The 19816-nt window shown below is 41.4% G+C and overlaps 1 protein-coding gene across 1 annotated transcript; it reads left to right on the top strand.

Annotated features, from left to right (window-relative positions):
• The first annotated feature begins 1041 nt into the window (after positions 1–1041).
• LOC133457053 (periphilin-1) lies at positions 1042–19776 on the top strand. The gene is made up of 7 exons (XM_061735903.1): positions 1042–1374; positions 3590–3655; positions 3753–3856; positions 3959–4248; positions 14364–14461; positions 17868–18029; positions 18940–19776. The coding sequence occupies exons 1-7, from the start codon at positions 1336–1338 to the stop codon at positions 19120–19122; spliced, it is 942 nt and encodes a 313-aa protein (XP_061591887.1). The 5' UTR covers positions 1042–1335; the 3' UTR covers positions 19123–19776.
• Positions 19777–19816: the final 40 nt, after the last annotated feature.

The raw sequence follows: 19816 nt of genomic DNA, 5'->3' as shown, positions 1-19816 counted from the left end.
AAAAATAAATAAGGGACACCTCATCGGCAGGGCCGGTCAACCCGATTGTCTTCACCCTTCCTGGCGTGGTGAATTTTTTTAGCCCCTTTTTTTGTGAGTGAAACGATTTTTTGACTATATGACTCGAACCTGAATTGAATTACATGCATATTTTTGAATGTCATGAACACATGGAAAACAAATCATCCATCCATCCATCCATCCATCCATCCATCCATCCATCCATCCATCCATCCATCCATCCATCCATCCATCCATCCATCCATCCATCCATCCATCCATCCATTATCTATACCCGCTTTATCCTTTGCAGGGTCACGGGGGTCTGCTGGAGCCTATCCCAGCTATTTTCAGGCGAGAGGCAGGGGTTACACCCTGGACAGGTCGCCAGTTCATCGCAGGGCCACAAATTATTATCCAGCAGTTCACTTTAATACAAAATAACAAAATGAACTGAATAAAATAAGTATCTTTCTTAAACAGAAACCTGTCCTGCTTAACTTAAAATTGTATAAATTAATATAAACAATAGAAAGCAAGCAGAACATCCCTTCTGTAATAGTGCACATTTTTAGTGCAATAACAAAAGTTCAAACAGAAAGTCTGTAGAAAACTTGTAAACATATTTGTGCCTCAAAGGCCATGACTGTAGGCTACAAAAAATAAATAAAATAAAATAAAAAAAATAAATAAATAAATAAAAAAAAATAAAAAAAATAAAAAAAATAAAATAAAATAAAAAAAATAAAATAAAATAAAATAAAATAAATAATACAGTAAAAACAAAGTGCGTCCCTTTTCAGCTAAATACGGGACGATTCCGTTTTTCAAGGCAACCCTACCAGTTTCTGAGTCTGTATAAAGTTTATGGTGAGTAAAGGCTGATTTATGGTTCCGCGTTACACCAACGCAGACCCTACGGCGTAGGCTCTGCGTCGATTTAACGCAGAACCATAAACACGGTTTGGAGCCGCTCGCGTCTGATAAGCTGCTGCCACCGAGGGCTCGAAGCTGATTGGCTGGTTGGAGCAGAAGGAAGTAAAAACAGTAAAAACAATCTTTGCACCCCCGACACATAAACTCCAGATACACGCTTGGTTTTTATTGGCAATGTCAAATACTTAACTACAAACCACATTAATTTCACCTGCACCAGTAAAACGGCTGCATGTGTGTACTAAGTTACAGCTCGCGCATGACAAAAGAAATGTTTTAGTTTCACTCTTGGAATGGACAGAAGAGGTTAGTGTGAGAGGGCACACGCGCTTCCTGGACTCCAGCTACAAACAAGGATTGTAATCGATACAGATCAATAATCACGGACAGCAGTGCGAAATGGATCATTCACGAGCTCAAGACAAACCAGAAAACAAGGTAAAGAATGAAATAAGGAGAGTTGAAGGGCGAGCTGCCACATGATCATGTGTTGAAATCTCTGTCGAAGTTTAAGCAAATATAGTTGCACGGCAGCTGCGATTATGTAGATACCGTTTAATAGATACTATCCTATTTAGAATAGGAAATGACCGCAGTGAGTAGTTAACACTGGGATAATAATGTGATAGCAAAGCTGTCCTTATTTTCCGTGTTATTTCAGTCTCAGACTCCGTTTTCAAACCGAAAGTACGCAGTTGTTTTCACTGTACCATCGTTACACTCCAGCAAACACATATAGGCTGGTTTCCTGGGGGAACATTATTGGTGGCAGTAATTTAAAGCGTAATGTCAGGGTGTTCTGCATATTTCTGCTGCTTTGCCAAAAAATGCTACTTAATGGTTTTCTACCTTTTGTAGAGCTACAATTTTACTGTGTTTTACTCAGTGGCGTCAATTCAGTGGAAGCTAAGGTATGGCAAGGTTACGAGTCACAGAACTTAACTAGAGTATCAATCAACACGTCCAGCAAATACTCATCACAGAAGTCTGCTATGTAGCTTATCTGTGTGGTCAAGAAAATTGGAACTTTTTCAAATGCAGTCTTGCTCACTGCAAAAACTGAAAATCTTAACAAGAATATTTGTCTTATTTCTAGTTAAAATGTCTAATTTTAAGTCAAAAAATCTCATTACACTTAAAACAAGAGTCATCACCAGAAAAATAACTTATTTGACCATTTTCACCTGTTTCAAGTACATTTTTTACTTGAAATAAGTAGAAAAATCTGCCAGTGGGACAAGATTTATCTTCTTATTACAAGCAAAAAAATATTGTTCCACTGGCAAATTTTTCCACTTATTTTAAGTGAAAATCTACTTGAAACAGGTGAAAATAGTTGTTTTTGAATCTTGTCTTAAATGTAATGAGATTTTTTTTTACTAAAAATTAGACATTTTAACTAGAAATAAGACAAATATTCTTGTTAAGATTTTCAGTTTTTGCAGTGTATAATAACTAGTGAAATCGATCATGTTGTTCTGATTTGCATTTGTAGTTATTCTATATGTATTAAGTAATATAATATTTTACTCCCTAGCCCACTTCCTTTTCCCCCCCAAGTGGTCCTTGTCGCTTGCCAGGCCGTCATTGTAAATAATGTGTTCTTAATGACCTGCCTGGTTAAATAAAGGCCAATGACTGAATGAATATCAAATAAAGCCATAGAATTGTTTTTTTTCTCCTCTTTATCGTATAATGTTCAAAAAGTGTAATGCAATTCATTTCATGGATAGTGTATTTTGAAGGATCAAAATACTCAACATCCCATATTATCAATTTTGCGTGGAAATCAAACTTTGAAAATCGACTGTGCGCATGCGCAGAAACACAACGTAGCATTTCTCGGCAGGTAACAGAACACCGGATTGGGAGTATTTTTCTATAGTGTATATTTATCGTTAAAACGGAAATGTGCATCATAACATTCAAGCACCTCCACGAGTCAATGTCAGATGCAGGTTTGCAAACCTCAGCCATTATTGCATATCTATTACCATTATTATTTCGGTTGGACACAACTGGCTTTCTTCTGCTAACCTTCCAGACAAGACATGCTGACTCCCTTTCTGTGTGTCTTTTTCCGAACATTTCATAATATGACCTTGGGGTAAATCTTACTGGTATATTCACTTTTGGAAAGATTAGCAACTGTCTATATGACGCAGGTTTTTGTCCCTTTGCAGACGGATGTGCAACAACAATACCTTCTGTAAGACCATTGTTTGTAAGACTCCTTCTCATTGTGTAAACACAGTTTACTCTGACAGCATCGAGAGGCCACATTATTTATTTCTTTTTTAGTTCATTTTTATTTAATAATAGCATATGTTGTTGATAGTCTGAAGTTGTATTTGCTTAATATCAAGACCAGCTGTAATCAAATGATTTTTATCAAATAAACAAAAGAATAGAGGAGCAGTACTAACCTGAACACGAAGCTCTACTGTGTTAATATTTGCACTAGGACTGTTTTTTAGTTGTTGTTTTTTTTGTAAAACCAAGGGTGCAAAACTAAGTTATACTTTTAAGCATCCGGGATGCTGGAATGCTTGAAAAAAATGTGTAATCAAAATATTTCTCTCTGAATATTATATACTGCCATCAGGAATGCCTCAATCCTGGTGATTAACAACATAATGCGGTGTCTTTTAAGGGGTCCGTGTACAGAGATGAGTCTTCTGAGAAGAGGCTCAGTGACAGCACTGCGGGTCCCTCTAAGGTACACGCTATCTGATCTCAGAATGGCCTTCTTAGCCTCTACCGTTGCTTTGATTTCCTTGAATGTCTGACGGATGGTTTTCCCCATGTCACATCAGGGTGAGCTGAGACCAATCAGGAGAGTGCGAAGTCCATCCAGACCAAGGGCATGGCTGTCCAATTCTTACAAACCAAAGCTTGGAGGACACTTCAACTTGCCTCGGTTAAGACTCTTTTTGTACTCTTCATGTCTAAAAAAAATGATTATAATTTTTTTTAACATGTTAAGTCATGATTTTCAACTTCTTTGACTTTTATGATGCAGCTTTTCAAAAGATGGCCATTCGTTCTACAAACCTGGTTTCAGCAACCACAGGTACCACCACCTAAAGCCTCGGCCCTTCTTGCATCGCAGAGATTACTTCCCGTTCCCACCAAAACCTCACCACTCCGCACTCAGGGAGAGGCAGAGGGAGAAGGAGAAGGAGAGGGAGAGGGAGAAGGAAAAAGAGAGGGAAAAGGAAAAAGAGAGGGAAAAGGGAAAAGAAAAGGAAAAGGAACGCTACGAGCAGAGGGAGAACGGCGATCGAAGTTTACAGCTAAACCAAATGAAAGGTGAGTCTATGTCCTGAGACAAAAAAGAAAAAAAAAACCTCCTGCACACGGGTGCAGGGCACCTTCTTAATCTCCCTCTGAAACACTCTCCATAGGGGAATCGCTATAATTTTAATCTGTCTGGAAATGATTTCACTATTTATTTTTCATAATCTGTACCTGCATGGATATGGAGGATTTTTTGTGCCAAAATTAAATAAATACATCATTAATTAATTAAAATGGGAATTAAATATATCATTAATTAATTAAATGTGTCATTAATAATTAAAATTAGAATGAAATATGACATTAATTAATTAAAATACAATTCATTTTTTTTTTTGTGAACAATTGTTTTATTGAAATTATAATCTCACATGACAAGGTTGAGAAATACAAACATTTTCAACGTACCCCTCCCTCCCTCCCTCCCCCTGGCGGCATCCCCCCCCCCCCCCCCTCTCGGTCTAACGCCTCACAATTCCTTTATTCTGAATTAAGCAGGTTCGTTATAGCCGAAGCGGCTCTCTTCCATGAGTCCAGTGTAGAGGTTTTGGCTTTGTTCACCCTTGCTGTAGATAGTTCTAGCATGACCACATCCAGAAAGTATTCCAGCCATTTTCTAGCATACAATTTGTGAGGAGGCAGCCAGCGTTGTACAATCAGTTTTTTGGCGGCCGTCAAGCCAGCCAGCCAAACCTTGCGTTGTTTCTCATTCAGCCCCAAATGTGAATCATCATTGAGCAAGAGGAGAGTCGGCTCCAGAGGTACAGGTTTGTCAATTATATTAGATAAAGTCACTGTTACCTTCCTCCAAAAGCCATGGACCTCCGGGCAGTCCCATACCATATGCTTAAATGTTCCCGGTGTGTTCAAGGAGCACAAGTCACAGTTCGGGTTGGTTGACAACTTCATGTGAAATCTCAAAAGTGGTGTCAGATAGGCCTTCTGACACAACTTATAGTGAATCAACTGGTGGTTGGGGTTCTTGGACGCATGAAATGTGTTCCCCCAGACATTTTCCCAGTTTATGTCCTCCTCCGCAACAGCCAAGTCTCTAGACCATACCTTAGCCAGGGGTAACTTCTTCTGTGTGAGTGTTTGAAGTTGTGAATACATCACTGATACGAGACCCCTAGTGTTCATTGTGAGTAGCCAGCCCACCACAGGGTGTGTCTGCAGCTTAGAGTTAGTCAACACACCACAGGCGCGAAGAGCCGACCGTAGTTGGAGGTATAGAAAGTGAGATGTCCTTGGCAGATTAAAACGAGAACACAGTGTCTGAAAGCTAAGCATACCTCCTGGGTCAAATACATCTCCGAGATTATACACACCCTTTGAGGACCATGATGCTGACTCAAACGGTTTATTCCCTGAGACAATATTCTTGTTCCCCCACAGCGGAGTGTTCAGATGCCATTTCCAATTCCCCCCAAGAATCTTCTCAACCGTCTTGAAATTTCTTATAGAATTTGTAATAACCGGCCCAAAGCGTAACATGCATTGGTTGATAGATAATCCAGAGAATAAGATCCCTTCGAGTTTGTAGGGAAACACCAGTGCATCTTCTACATCCCTCCAGGCTACCTGGGAGGAGCGGTCAAGCCATGTCTTCAGTGGGCGTAGCTGAAATGCCTGATGGTACCTCATAAAGTTTGGGAAGGCCAGCCCACCCTCCTGCTTTGATCGCTGTAAGGTGGAGAATTTAATTTTGGGATGCCCACTATTCCAGATATATTTTCGTAGCAGGGAGTCAACTTTCTTCCAATATCCCGCCGGAGGAGGGAGCGGAATCATCATGCTAACAAAATTGAGACGAGGCAACACGTTCATTTTGACAGAGGCAATCCTTGTTTGCAGTGAAGCTGGTAATTTAGTCCATATAGCTATATCACGTTCCACTTCTTTAAAAATGTTCTCATAATTTGTTTTTACAATATTATGCAGTGAAGGCTGAATCTGGATGCCCAAATACGTGATCCCTGCTGTGATGGGAATGTCATAAGGTAAAACTACCGATTTCGCTGGTTCATTCAGGGGCATCAGAGCTGACTTTGTCCAATTGATCTTATAGCCGGATAACATCCTGAACTCTTCAAAAGTGGTTAATAGAGAGGGTATTGACTTTTCGATGTCTGATAAATAGATAAGTACATCGTCAGCAAAAGCCGATATGGTATGCGACGAGGCTTTAATCCGAATAGGAGCAACGACCTGGCTCTCCCTCAGATGTTGGGCTAGCGGTTCTAATGAGAGAATAAATAAACTTGGCGAGAGGCCACATCCCTGTCGGGTCCCGCGAAAAATGGGAAAGGGGCTTGAGTGTAAGCCGTTCGTGGACACCATGGCGGTGGGGTTAACATATAAAACACGAATCATGTCGACAAACCCTCTCCCCAGTCCAAATCTCTCCAGGACCGCCCACAGATACTGCCACACGAGCATATCAAACGCCTTTTCGGCATCAAGTGACAGTATCGCGCATGGAGTCTGTAATTGTTGAGTTTCATGAATTACATGTATTAGGCGCCGGATATTGTCCGCTGCTAAGCGCCCTTTCATGAAGCCAGTCTGATCCTTATGAATTAGTCTGTCCATGTACCTCTCCAAACGTAATGCCAGTACCTTAGAATACAGCTTCTTGTCTGAGTCAATTAACGAGATTGGTCTGTAATTGGAGCAGTCAGTTTTGTCTTTCCCTTTTTTAGGGATCAGCGAAATCAGGGCGGCGTTAGTGTGAGTAGGGAAATAGCCTTTCTTAACCGCTGATTGGATCGACTCCAACAAAACAGGTCCCAAAATATCCCAGAAGTGTAGTAAGAGCTCTGGCGGTATGCCGTCTGGACCTGGCGATTTCCCTTTATTTGTCATCCTAAGCGCAGTCTCCAGCTCCTTTAAGGATATGGGACGACCCAGATCTGTTGCTTCCTGCTCCCCTAACGTGGGCAAATCCAGACTGCTCAGAAATTGCCTACATTTCTCTGAGTCAAAATCACTTGTTGATTTGTACAGGTCCCTATAAAAAGAGTGGAACACAACATTTATCTCTTTTGGGTCAGATGTAAATTCATTATTAGCCCTTTTGATGGTATTGATTGATGCTCTGGATTCGCTTTGTTTAAGCTTCAGCGCCAATAACCTGCTTGGTTTGCTTCCGTTAAAATAATAGCTCTGCCTGACTCTGTGCATGGTGAATTCCGCTCGCCTCCTCAACAGATCACTGAGCTCCACCCTGACTCCCCTCAGTTCTTTTTCCGTCGATTTAGCGTATTTACCCTTTAACCGCTTCTCAAGTATGTGACATTTCTTTTCTAACTCGCAGATCCTGCGGCTCCTCTCTTTTTTGAGATGAGATGCATAAGAGGATGTAAAGTCCCTAATACACCCCTTGGTGGCCATCCATATATATGAGGCATCCTCTACTGAACCTATATTATTGGCTACGAATTCTGTAATCCTTTTCCTAAATTGTGTTACAAATACCTCATCCTGCAGAAGCGTTGTATTAAAGCGCCATCTCGGTGTTCTATTGAATTTGTGACTAAGATCTATCGTCATCAACAACGGGTTATGGTCAGATAGTATCGCCGGCAGCACCTGTATGTGATCTCCGCCCGTTTTCAGACTCGAAGAGAGCAGAAAGTAGTCGATTCTGGAATGTGATTTATGATACGCAGAAAAGTATGTATAGTCTCTAATGCCCTGGTTCTGAATGCGCCACATATCAACTAGGCTAATATTTTGTATCATGTCGTTGAGAGCAGCTGATGCTGCCCGCTGGGTGTGGGAAACCGACAAGGTGGATCTATCTAAGTTAAGGTCGCACACTGCGTTCATATCCCCTCCCACAATCAGCTCATAGTCTGATAAAGACAGAAGCTCCTTGGTGAGTTCTGGAAAAAAGAGAGGGTCAAAAACTGCTGGTGCGTATACTGATACAAAGGCTACTTTCTTTCCATATATGGATGTACATAAATATGCTATGCGGCCTGATGTCCCTTTATTAACCTTTTCCACCTCTAAGGTCAGGCTCCTTTTGGCCAAAATGACTGTCCCCCTAGAGTTAGAACTCCCACAATCTGAAGCCACAACTTTATATTGCTTATTTTGAAAGCGTGATACATCCTCCACCCTCAGGTGTGTTTCTTGAATAAATGCTACATCTACCTCCTTGCGACGGAGTAAGTCTAAGCATTTCACTCTTTTAAGTTTTGCATTCAGTCCCCGGACATTATAGCTCAAAATAGTTAGCTTAACCATTATCAAAATGGGTAGCTATTGCTCCAGATGTGACAATAAAAGGCTTAACCCTGATGTAAAAGTCATAACCGAGATACCCATCCTCCCACCTCCCTCTGCCGCCCCCCCAAGCCCCCCTGAACAGTGGTTCCGATCCGTGTGACTTCTGCATAACGCAGCTCAGCAAGACTTCCTAAACTCCTATCCATCCCTCCCTTGTAACAGTTAACTCCCTCCCATCAGGTTAACACACAGCAGTAACACATACACCTGGCCGGAGATCCCTTATTCATCCAAAATAATTAGATAGTAAAAAATAAAGTGCAGGTAAAAACAAAAATAGGCACATATCTGTGAATATCGTGACCTCTGTCATCAATTCCAGCCATAAATCAAAAAAGTATTTGGTAAATATAAATACCCCCTCTAAGATTATTTCTTCAACAACCATAAGTAAACATTTTCATAACTAGGGCATCCTAGAATAACCAGATATAAAAATATAAAATAAACATTCTGGCAAACAGTTCCCCCACCTCAACCCTGCAACAGGTAGGGGGGCGGTGCGAACAGACCACGCCCCCTGCAGCCGCGAGCTCCTCCGACCCGAACGTGCGCTCTCCGTGCGAACCTCACCGGCACAAGACAACAAAACGGGTCAAGTTTTCCCCCGGAGAGTCATAGCAGACAACCGTGCTCCAATGATGCAGCTGGTCGATCCCGACCTCATCCGCGCTGGTCCGCAGTGTCGGACTGCTCCATGTCATCCTCCTCCGGTCGCGACGCATCTCCCGACCCGACGGTGAACAGCCGGCGGCGCGACGACGGTCCCTCCCCGGCATCCTTCCTCAGGAACTGTGCGGCCTCGCGCGCTGAAGTGAAGGTGCGTTGTTCATTGTTGATAGTCATCCTCAGGGTGGCCGGGTAGAGTAGAAAAGCTGGGATGCCTCTCTCATACAGCTCCTTCATCACCTCTCCATACGCCTTTCTCTTCTCGCTCGTGTATGCGCTGTAATCCGCGTATTAACCGTATTGTCCTCCCGGCGTCCTGTATGGGAGCTTTTTTCCTCGCCTCGCGAGCCCCTTGCAGGATGGTGTTGCGGTCCTGATACCTGAGCACTTTGAATATCATGGTAGCCTGGCCGTTGTTCTTGTTGCTGCGGATTCTGTGGGCGCGTTCTATTTGAATCTTGGTTTCACCAAGCGAGGGGATCCACTTTGGCAGCATTTCTTGTAGGAAAGCGATTGCATCCCCTCCCTCTCTGCCGGTTGCAATCCCTGTAATTCTCACGTTGTTCCGCCGGTCTTGGTCCTCCAGCGAGGCAACTTTCAGCTGCAACTTTTCCAGATCGGCGGTGTTGTTACTCACTTCCCTTTTCATGGCTCTCGTCTCGGCTTGTACCCGATCCACTTTCGCGACCAGTCCATTGACAGTTTCCATGTGGGCTTCCACTTTCCTCTCCAAGCTCTCTACAGAGTTTTTCATTCCGTCGATAGCTCCCTGAACAGCCCGTGTCACCGCTGCTTCCAGGTTATCTTGTTGTCTGGATAACGCTAGCTCAATAGCCACGCTCACGCTGCTAGCAATGTTAGCATCAACGCCGCCGTCCTCTGACTGTTTGCGTTTTGCTGCAGGAGTTTTGGCTGGCGAACAGCCCAGTTTCTTGTTCCCCGACATCTTCTAGAACTTTATAAATTCAGTAAATAAGATTTTCAAAACGTGTAACCTGACTAAATATCAAAATTGAGGGATAGCTAGTAGGAGCTCTAGTGTCCTCCGACCATTGCGTCTGCAGGTCACTTCCGGTAATACAATTCATTTTAAGTAAAAATATATATTTATTATTTCAGCATTTAATTAATTAATTACACATTTAATTAATGATTTCGTGTTGCGTGTGAATCATGAAATGTAAAACTGCATTTAATTAATTAATTACACTTTTTTTTTTGGGCTCTAGTGGCCCTTTATTGAAGTTGCAGACTGGAAAGGGGTAGAGAGAGAGAATGGGGATGACACGCAGCGTAGGTGCGCAGGCCGGGATTCGAACCTGCGACCGCTGCAGGAGGACTGTAGCCTCAGTATATGAGCCGCTGCTTAACCCACTGCCCCACCGAACGGCCCAATTAATGACATGATTTAATTAATGATTTCGTGTTGCTGATTCATGAAATGTAAATGTAAAACTGTCAGTTTCACTCGTCAAACTCAGTGGGCGGATTCCAAACACTTCATTGGTTCCCCTGCACATAAAGTCAAGGCAAATCGAATCCACATAATGGATTGTTGCAGGGCTTCGGGACACATTCCGATAAACTAGGGCCGCGTTCAGACTGCAGGCAAATCTGATTCATATCTGATTCCTTCTCATATCCGATTTTCAGGGCTGACTGTCCACACTGTTTTTAGCAAGTGTCCAAATCGCATCTGGCTCTGTTCAGACTGGGCCACATCATTGACTGATCTGACGGGTTGCCGTAGCAACGACGTCGGAGCGGAGGCGTCACCCAGCGCGTGTATTGTGTGAAGTCATGTATTTTTTTTATATATATAAAAAAATCCCAAAATATCTGTACCGTTTCTGATTGGGTCGGCACTGCGCATCATTTTTAGACATAACAATGAACGCATACCGCAAAAGTTGTGTCTCGGCGGAGGGACCCGGCGTCCCAGCAAAATGAGAAAAAGAGAAAAGTGTTCAGAACAAAACCACCAGCAAACTAACAAACCAACCAACAAAGCTCAGAGTTAACAAAACGAACCAGCAATGAACAACTGGCAGCCCCTCTCCTCCTGATGAGCTGACGGGCTGCAGGTTCAGGCTCATGGTTATGGTTCCGCATTACACCCACGCAGACCTACGGCGTTAGGTACGCGGCGACCCGCACCGTACGTGGAAATGCGGTCTTTTTTCTGCTATTAAAACATGATTTGTAATGTTAATTTGGAACACTTAAACTACAAATAATAGTTTTTGATGTGACATCAGAGATTGTACATGCTCTCTTGCGAAAGGATGAGTAGCTCCACAACTGGAAATGGGCGGGTGGTTTGGCGCATGCGTCTTGGGCAGTCATATCCGATCTGACTGTTTGGAGCTGTTCAGACTGAGACGCATCTGCCCAAATGCGATATGAATGCGATATGAAACTACCTCCCGGAGGTAGTTTGGTTTGCAAAAATCAGATCTCATGCGGTTCCTTTCCAGGAGTTTAACATTTTTTTTTGCGTTCCGTCTGTTCACTTGGTGAAACAGAAAAGTCCGTCCCGTCTTCATTCGCTATCAAAACAAATGCACGCGACGGGACAGGATCTTTCCGGCAGTACGCGCTGGTGCTCATGGGAAATGTAGTGTTCTTTCTGGTAAAGCACTACCGCTTTTGTCCAAAAGATGCCGCCAAACTCAGAAAAGCTGAAAGTTACGTTGTGCTGCTTTAAATGCAGTTATAATGATGGTTATTAACTGAAAACAAATGAATTAATTGCTCATGATCAGTGAGGCTGCTACACAGAATAAATGCACCCGGTTTCATAGTAAAACAATGTTTCTGAAAGTTCACGTTTTCTCTTACTTTAACCCTCTTCAATGCAGACACATGCATGTCCGGTATAGGTGAGGGTACAGGCAACACCAAACTGTTGCATCATCATGAATAAGATGAAAGTAAAGTTAAAAAAAAAAAAGAATCATCATGCTTTTTTTTTGCCAATTTTTGCATGTTTTGGGGGCAGCCTGGTGGCTTAGTGGTTGGCACTGTTGCCTCACAGAAAGAAAGTTCCCGGTTCGACTCCCGCTGGGCCTGGGAGTCTTTCTGTGTGGCTTTTGCATGTTCTCCCGTGTTTGTGTTCCCTCCGGTTACTCCGGCTTCCTCCCTCAATCCAGAGACTGTTGATGCTTTTAAAAGCATCAACAGGCTTTTAGCTGATTCCTTTTAGTCTTAATAATAATAATACATTTTATTTGAAGGCGCCTTTCTAAACACTCAAGGTCGCCGTACAATGGTTAAAAACAGTGTAACACAGTAATAAAAGCTAGGGGGTAACAAATACTCAGATTAAGTTAAAAAAAAAAATACCCTTGTTTTAATTAGCTGTTCTTGTTGTTTTAACCCAGGTCTTATGGTTTTATGGTTTTAAGTTGTTCTTATGCTTGTTTTAGCAAGTCTTGCTTTTTAGACTTACTTTTAGGATTTTATGTTATACTTTTAAACTCTTTTAGTGTGTATTTTAACTTCATAGTCTATCTTGTCCTGCTTTCTTTTAGCTTTTATCTCCAGTGTTTCCTCATGGGGAGCCTCCATGCTGGGAGTGACTCTGGCCTGCAGGGTGTTGTCCTGGGGGTGGTTCTGGCCTGGATGGTTGTGGAGCTCTGCACCACGGCTTCACCGCTGTGGTGTGGACTCCTCTATCCGTCCGGGCCGGGATGGTCGCGGGTGAGGAGACCTCCTGGCGTGGATGGCTCCCTGATAACGTTTCCTCAGGGGGCCATTATTAAGTTTTATGTTTTATGTAAAGCGCTTTGCGTTGCATTTTTTTTATTTGAACATGCATGCATATTAGGTTAATTGATGATTCTTAATTGCTCCGTAGGTGTGAGTGTGAATGTGCACGGGTGTCTGTCTGTAAATGTGGTCCTGCGATACGACTGGCGACCTGTCCTCTCGCCTGTAGTGAGCTGGGATAGGCTCCAGTAGACCCCCTTGACCCTTCAAAGGATAAACGGATATAGAAAATGGATGGATGGGATGAAATTCTTGTATCCAATAAAGCAGAACAAGCCGTAGGTGAGAGAGGAAATGCCTCCAAAATATGTTGATGCCTAAACAAAGATATATTTAGCCCCCCCCCCAAGAAAAACCCTTCAGAAATAGCTTCTCATAGTTGAAATATTTCTGCCTCCACTGCATTAGTCTTAGTTCATTATTACATATGCATGCACGTTATATACGGTAATACACGATTCTCTTGCATTACATTTAATTACCACTGGGTGGCGGTATGAGCAAGTAGAGGCACTCCAATACATGAGCACTTTGCATGACAAATATTTGAAAGGCAGCTGTTCATCATGGTATCTGCTGGTTGGTAGGCAGTTACAGTGTGATAGCAACAAATTAGGATTGCATAATGATGATCACTAAGAATCTTTTCCTTGACTTGGTATGTGGATTATGTCATCCATGAACTGCTTGTAGTCAAAATTCAGCCTCACTCGCGCAATGTGATTCAGTAAGTTGGGGGTAAATTGATCAGATGCTTTAATCATAATTTGTTGTGGGAAGAGACTACAACCAAACATGGGAGATCAATCACGACTCCCTGTTTGTAACACACCAAATGTGAAGTTCCTGTATCTTGTATCTTGTATTTTGTTGGTATGAGGTGCTGTGTTTTGTGCTGCTAATACTGTCTTCATCTTCCCTTGCACACGGCCGCTCTATTGGTGCGCACACTGCAGCACTGTGGAGGTGTGTGTTTGTGTATGTGCGAGTGTGGAACAGGTTTTTTTGTGTGCCTGAGTGATGGTGCGATGATGGTGACTCATCGCTGTTTGTGTGTATATGGGAATGTGAGAGAGGACGAGAGGGAGAGAATTTTTGGAGCATGTAATAAAAAGATATGGCTTTATGTGGAGATACTTATGTCTGATATTGCGAGGCATATTTCCAAAAAGTCAGCACATTTAGGCAAAAAGGTGTTGACTTCAGACTGTAACACTGGAAAAATAAACAGGAGACATAAGTGTAACATCATCAGAAACATACTCTAGGGACCTGCAGGCCGTGTACACAGTAAAAACACATCATACTAGTATGTGTCAGTTATCTGAGTTGGGTAGTGCACATAAAGTCTCTTGCTGTGTTATTGACCTTGTGGTTTGTCTGTCCTCTAGTTTCTAGATCTGCCTTTCCCAGGTCATCCTCCAGCAGGGACACGCAGGACAAGCAGGACAAGCAGGACAAGCCGGACATGCAGGACCTGCAGATCACCGTAAGTTTACGAAGCCGAAATTCTGCTTCACTAAACAATATATTGTGAAAAGTTGAAAATTATAGTGATCCATCAAAATGATTTATACTACTTATTTTCTCAGAAAAATACAATTTAAATGATGTGAGGGACCAAACTTGTTACCCAGTTGCTATTCACAAAATCTAAACATTCAAAGATGATGGAGATGGTTGTGATTCATTTATTTTATTTAATTTTTTTTGTTGATCAGTTGGCAATAACCAGGAACCTTCTTGCTGTGAGGCAACAGTGCTAACCACTAAGCCTAATTTTGCAAGCATTAGTCAAGTCAAGTCAAGTCAAGTCAAGTCAATTTTATTTATAAAGCACATTTCACATCACAAGCATGGACTCAATGTGCTCATTAGATTAATTTAGACCCAAAGCGCCTTGAACCTTATCCAGACTTTTTCAAGGAACAGAAGTAATATACCAGCTCTGTCTTTTGTGTATTTCCACAGGGGTAAAATACATTTTGGGTGGAGTAGACAAATTATGTCTGTAGTCGTTGTTCTGCTTATATTGGAACTGCTCTTCTACCCGAGTCACAGCTGCCCTCAAATGCTGAGGAAAAGCGGCAAAATCAAACGACTGCATATATTTCTTGGCTGACCTAAACACAGCATGGAGCCAAGTAGCACATGATGAACTGCAGCTGTTTACTGCTGCAGTGGATTTAAGGTGAAAGGAGAAGACACCAAAGCTGCCTCTTGGCAACAAAACCTTACAGTAAGAAAAATATGACATTCATCTTAAACATTGAACTGTGTGGTTATTGATGAAGTCAAAATGGCTCATTGTCCTTTTAAAGGTTTTGTGCTTAACACACAAATCTGAACCAGTGAAAATGATCTTGGTGTCTGAGCAGTTACATTAATGGGGACATTTATGAACGATAACAGGACGTCACCACCAAGCTCAATATGTTTTAGATATCTCTAAATGTATTAAAGCAGCTGATATTTAACTTAAATCCATGCATACTTAATCAATCACCCAGGGGTTTATTGATAAGATACCCTGCAGTAAGTTAGCTGATTTTACTCAGAGAATCAATATTTGAAATTCTTCTCCTGGAGAACTAACTGGGAACATTTTAAGTTCAAACTAAAACTAATTAAAAAGAGACCAGCCATGCACCATGAATGATCTGCTGCTTGTTACTTGTACCTTTCTTTGTGGTGTCTGTGTTTTTACTTGTTTGTGTATGTATACCTTTTATGGGTATTAATTAATGCATCTTCATGGGGTTAACTCTGCATACCATCACAACTGATTTGACTATAAATGTGACAGAGGAGTCGACTTCAAAGGTTATTACAGGGCGTCTAATGAAATAGTGCATTTTAGAAAGCCACCCATTTCTCATCATATTCCATTTACTTTAAATAATCTCAGAATTAATTAGGAATTAAGTCACAAATAACAAGACCTCCCTCGTCACTTGTTATTAATGAGAAATTTAGAAAATCGAAGCCTGGAGTGGATCTTATGTGTAAAATTTGTGTTTAGCAACACAGTGCTACAATCAGAGTTGCAACACTGTGTGATTCAAACAGAACTAATGACGGCCAGCATTAGGTAAAAGAAAAAGCAAAAGACTGATTAGACTAAGAGGAAACTTGAGCAGAACCCAAAACAGCAAATTGGCTTCTCAACCCTTTTTAGCTTTCAAGTCTGAAGCACCATAAACATTGAATAATATTTCAAACTCTTCCATTTGTTTTGAATGTTTAGGTTTTTCAGAGACTGACACAATTTGAAGTTTCCAGATAATCTCCAGGTTTTAAAGGCATTTATTTTAAACAAAGACATGAGTGTAAGTGCTAAGAAGAAGGAATACACTGGTGATTTCAGCAACACCATGGAGGACCACAGAAAACTAATAAGTGCATGATTGCAGAATAATTTTCTTGGTAAATCAAACCGCTTTACAATATTTAGTCGAGTCAAAAACATTTAAGTAGGTGGGCGAATCATTTTCAAAGTGTGCCCTCATGCACGCGCTGTACCGTGCTGTACAGCTCTGGAACCACATCCACTGGGCAGATGGAGCCAAGATGAACTTGGAGCAGAATGAAAGGAGAGGATCCAAGAGTAGTGAGAAGCAAGGAAATTCAATGATGCTTCAAATTGAACCGCATCATCTGACAAACATGACAAAGGCAGTATCATGGCAGAGGCAATGTGAATATGAATTCTCATTTGGGGAACAAAAAAACAACAACTTTCTGCTCAGAGTCTCAAATACTACAAAACTAAGAGCATCACATACACATACTGCAGTTAATGACCTAACATCTCAATTCAAAGAAATTAAGTTCCTCAGTGGCAGTCAGTTTATCACAACTCAAGTTAGGATATTTTTCACTTGCTGATAACCAAATTGAAGGTGGAAAGCCGCCATGGGGATCCTTGTGCAGTCTGAGTTATGTTTTGATGTAAACACCCAACTCAAGGTAAGGTCTGACGAGGCATCATTAGGGAGGAAACTGAGCATTTGAGGATGTTTCTTGGTTTCAGGCTTTAGGCATTTATTGACAACCTGATCTTCATCTAAAAATAAAAACCGTTCTATACATGTATAAATATACTACATGGTTCAATTACTTTTGAGCCTGTTTAAAAAAAGGAGAAAAAAGATGTAATGCATTAAATATTTTAGTTTTAAAAATTTGCATTGCAGCTGAAACTCCACAGCTCTGTCAGATTTTTAAATACATTTTAATGGCTATTCAAGTTTCCGTACAAATAATAATTCACTATAGCAGAGTATGTTTTATTGACATGGATGTTCATAAGTACGATTTATTGATAGTTGAGATGCCACTTCTGGCTTTTATAGTTCACGCTTTACTATAATCTTCTTTTGCTTAGGTATGCCCAAAAAAAACTACAACCCAAAAACCTCCTTGTTATCAATAACATTCATAACTGCAGATTTGAAGCTTATTAGAAGGTGAGTAAATCTGTGACTCGTTAAGTCTGGATTAGCTGATCGTTTTTCCTGCTGGAAGGCGGCAGAAAGATCCTGCAAAACAGCCCCGATATAGAACATTAAAACTCATTTAAAGTTGAGATTCTTGCTCAGTTGAAAAAAAAATCTTATTTCTCGCTGATTAAAGCTCGACTATGTTCCCCAGCTCACTGTTAATCTTCTCTGTTTTTCTGTTTAACTGCAGAGGTTGTGTTCAGATAATCCCCTGCTTCCCTTTTGTTGTTCATAATCTTGTTACATTATACACAGCCAGAGTCGGTGTTTCAGTGTGACGTTGAGCTTCACTGTGATTATTGGGGCATTAGTCATCATTACACCCATGCTTTTGACCAAATAGTGTAATAACTAAGGACCAGCTCACGTCTGTTTTCATTTTGATTTCTGCAGGTTTCTCAGAGTGACAGTAACCAAAGCAGCGAGAGAGAGCACAGAGCGACCAAAAGTAAAGACAGAGAGCGAAGCCGTGGAGACGTGGAGCTCCCTTTAACTACAAGCCATACGGTGGCACGAGACAGAGCCATCCAGCAGAAGAGGAGAGAAATAGATGAGGTGGGGGAGTGTTATTAAACAAACACACACACACACACACACACACACACATATCTTGGGCGATGGGTTGGTTCTAAACATTTGGGGGATGAGGAGAAGTAAGAGATGCCGGGATAAGAGGAAGACTGACACGATGAAGATGTCAGATATTACTGGGATTTGTGTGCTGTAGTCTAAAGATTATGTTTGAAGTGCTGAGACTGAGGCAACTTGAGCATCATCTTTGGCTTAAAGTGGTTTAACAGAACTGATGGTGTAATTCTTTCACTTCAAGCACTTTTCAAACAACTGGTGAAACACAAAGTGCTTTACAGGATTTAAACTGAAGCAACAGGGGAAAAAAATCCTTCCATCAAAACACATCCAAATAACTGCACAGTACATACATAGATACGGATGTTATACACACACTCATCAACACCTAGCTACTGCCATATCAATGATTTAGATAAGAACGGCACACAAATGGAGGAACTTCTGCTTCTCTTAGCACATGCTTTGATGCTGCTTTCAACATATCAGACATCATATGAGGCTGTGCTCATTTGCTGTTTGTTCGTGTGTTTCCACCCACTTGATGGAGATGATGCTCCCTTACTTTTTTCATATCTCCATGGTTGCAGGAATATTGAAATGGTTCATGAAAAAGAGACAGTCTGGTAATGGTAGCTGTTTAAACATGTGTCCACAAAACTGACTGCACAGGTGGTACTTGGGAAAAATCTGCATGTAAGCTTTTCTGTGGATTGTTAATCCATCCAGTGGTAATGCATGACAAGACCTCTCACATAACTCCTTTGCTCCACTCTCCTTTCCCTCTAACGCTCCCACTTCTTCTTCCGTCTATTCCGCTGCCTCCTCTCGTGTTTCACCCATTGCCCAGAGACAAATGATTCTGTTTGTTTCTCAGGTGTACTCTCAGGAGTGTGAACTGTTCGGCCTCGTAGCAAAATTGCTGATTGCCAAGGATCCGTCCCTGGAGCGGCCCATCCAGTCATCCTTGCAGGAGAACCTCCGGGACATCGGCAAGCGGTGCGTGGAGGCCATGGAGAAATTCATTGAGGACTACGACTCCAGGTGGTCGCTGAACTAATACCTAACTTCGTCAGGTGTTAAGAATTTAATTTCATATGACCTTGATAGCCTTGTATGTTCTGGACCACATTCCAGATGTCCCAAGACTGATGTTCACCACTGGTGGAAAATGAAAAAGAAGCTGGAGATTTGATAGTAAAGATAAAAATGATGATGATTGATGATTGATGATTGATGATGATGATGATGATGATGATATAAGAAATGAACTTGTTGTATTAATGCTATTGTAATGATTGCATAGACTGCTATGTGTGACTCACTTTATTTATTCTTGTTTGAGTTTTTATAATTAAACTTTTTATCCAGCATATAATATATCACATGGTCCAAGTTATTTTTAGTTGCTTATTTACATATGTTCAAATTTGTGATATAGCAGGAGTATGTGATGTTTAGAGTTTAAGTGCTTTTTCAATACAAGAGTGTTGATTTCATGTTTCATCTAGAGCTGGAGTCATAGATAGATGGAGTCATAGAGTGGCTCATACTGATGTCCATTTAAATATGAGCTGATAACAAATAATCGCATCAGAGAAATGGCAAAGATGTGTCTGAACATAGCAGGTTAACCAGAAGATATGAACTAAAATGTCCTGCACTGTTAAAAGCACTGGATGAAGAACAAAATAAGGAGTTATATTGCCTTGGACATTTTTTCATTCATTTTTTGTAGCTTCAGTGGTCTCCTG

This window comes from Cololabis saira, chromosome 12 (assembly GCF_033807715.1).
Source record: "Cololabis saira isolate AMF1-May2022 chromosome 12, fColSai1.1, whole genome shotgun sequence".
Lineage (NCBI taxonomy): Eukaryota > Metazoa > Chordata > Actinopteri > Beloniformes > Belonidae > Cololabis > Cololabis saira.
Note: the sequence above shows the minus strand (reverse complement) of the source record. Positions and strands in the feature narration are given on the sequence as shown.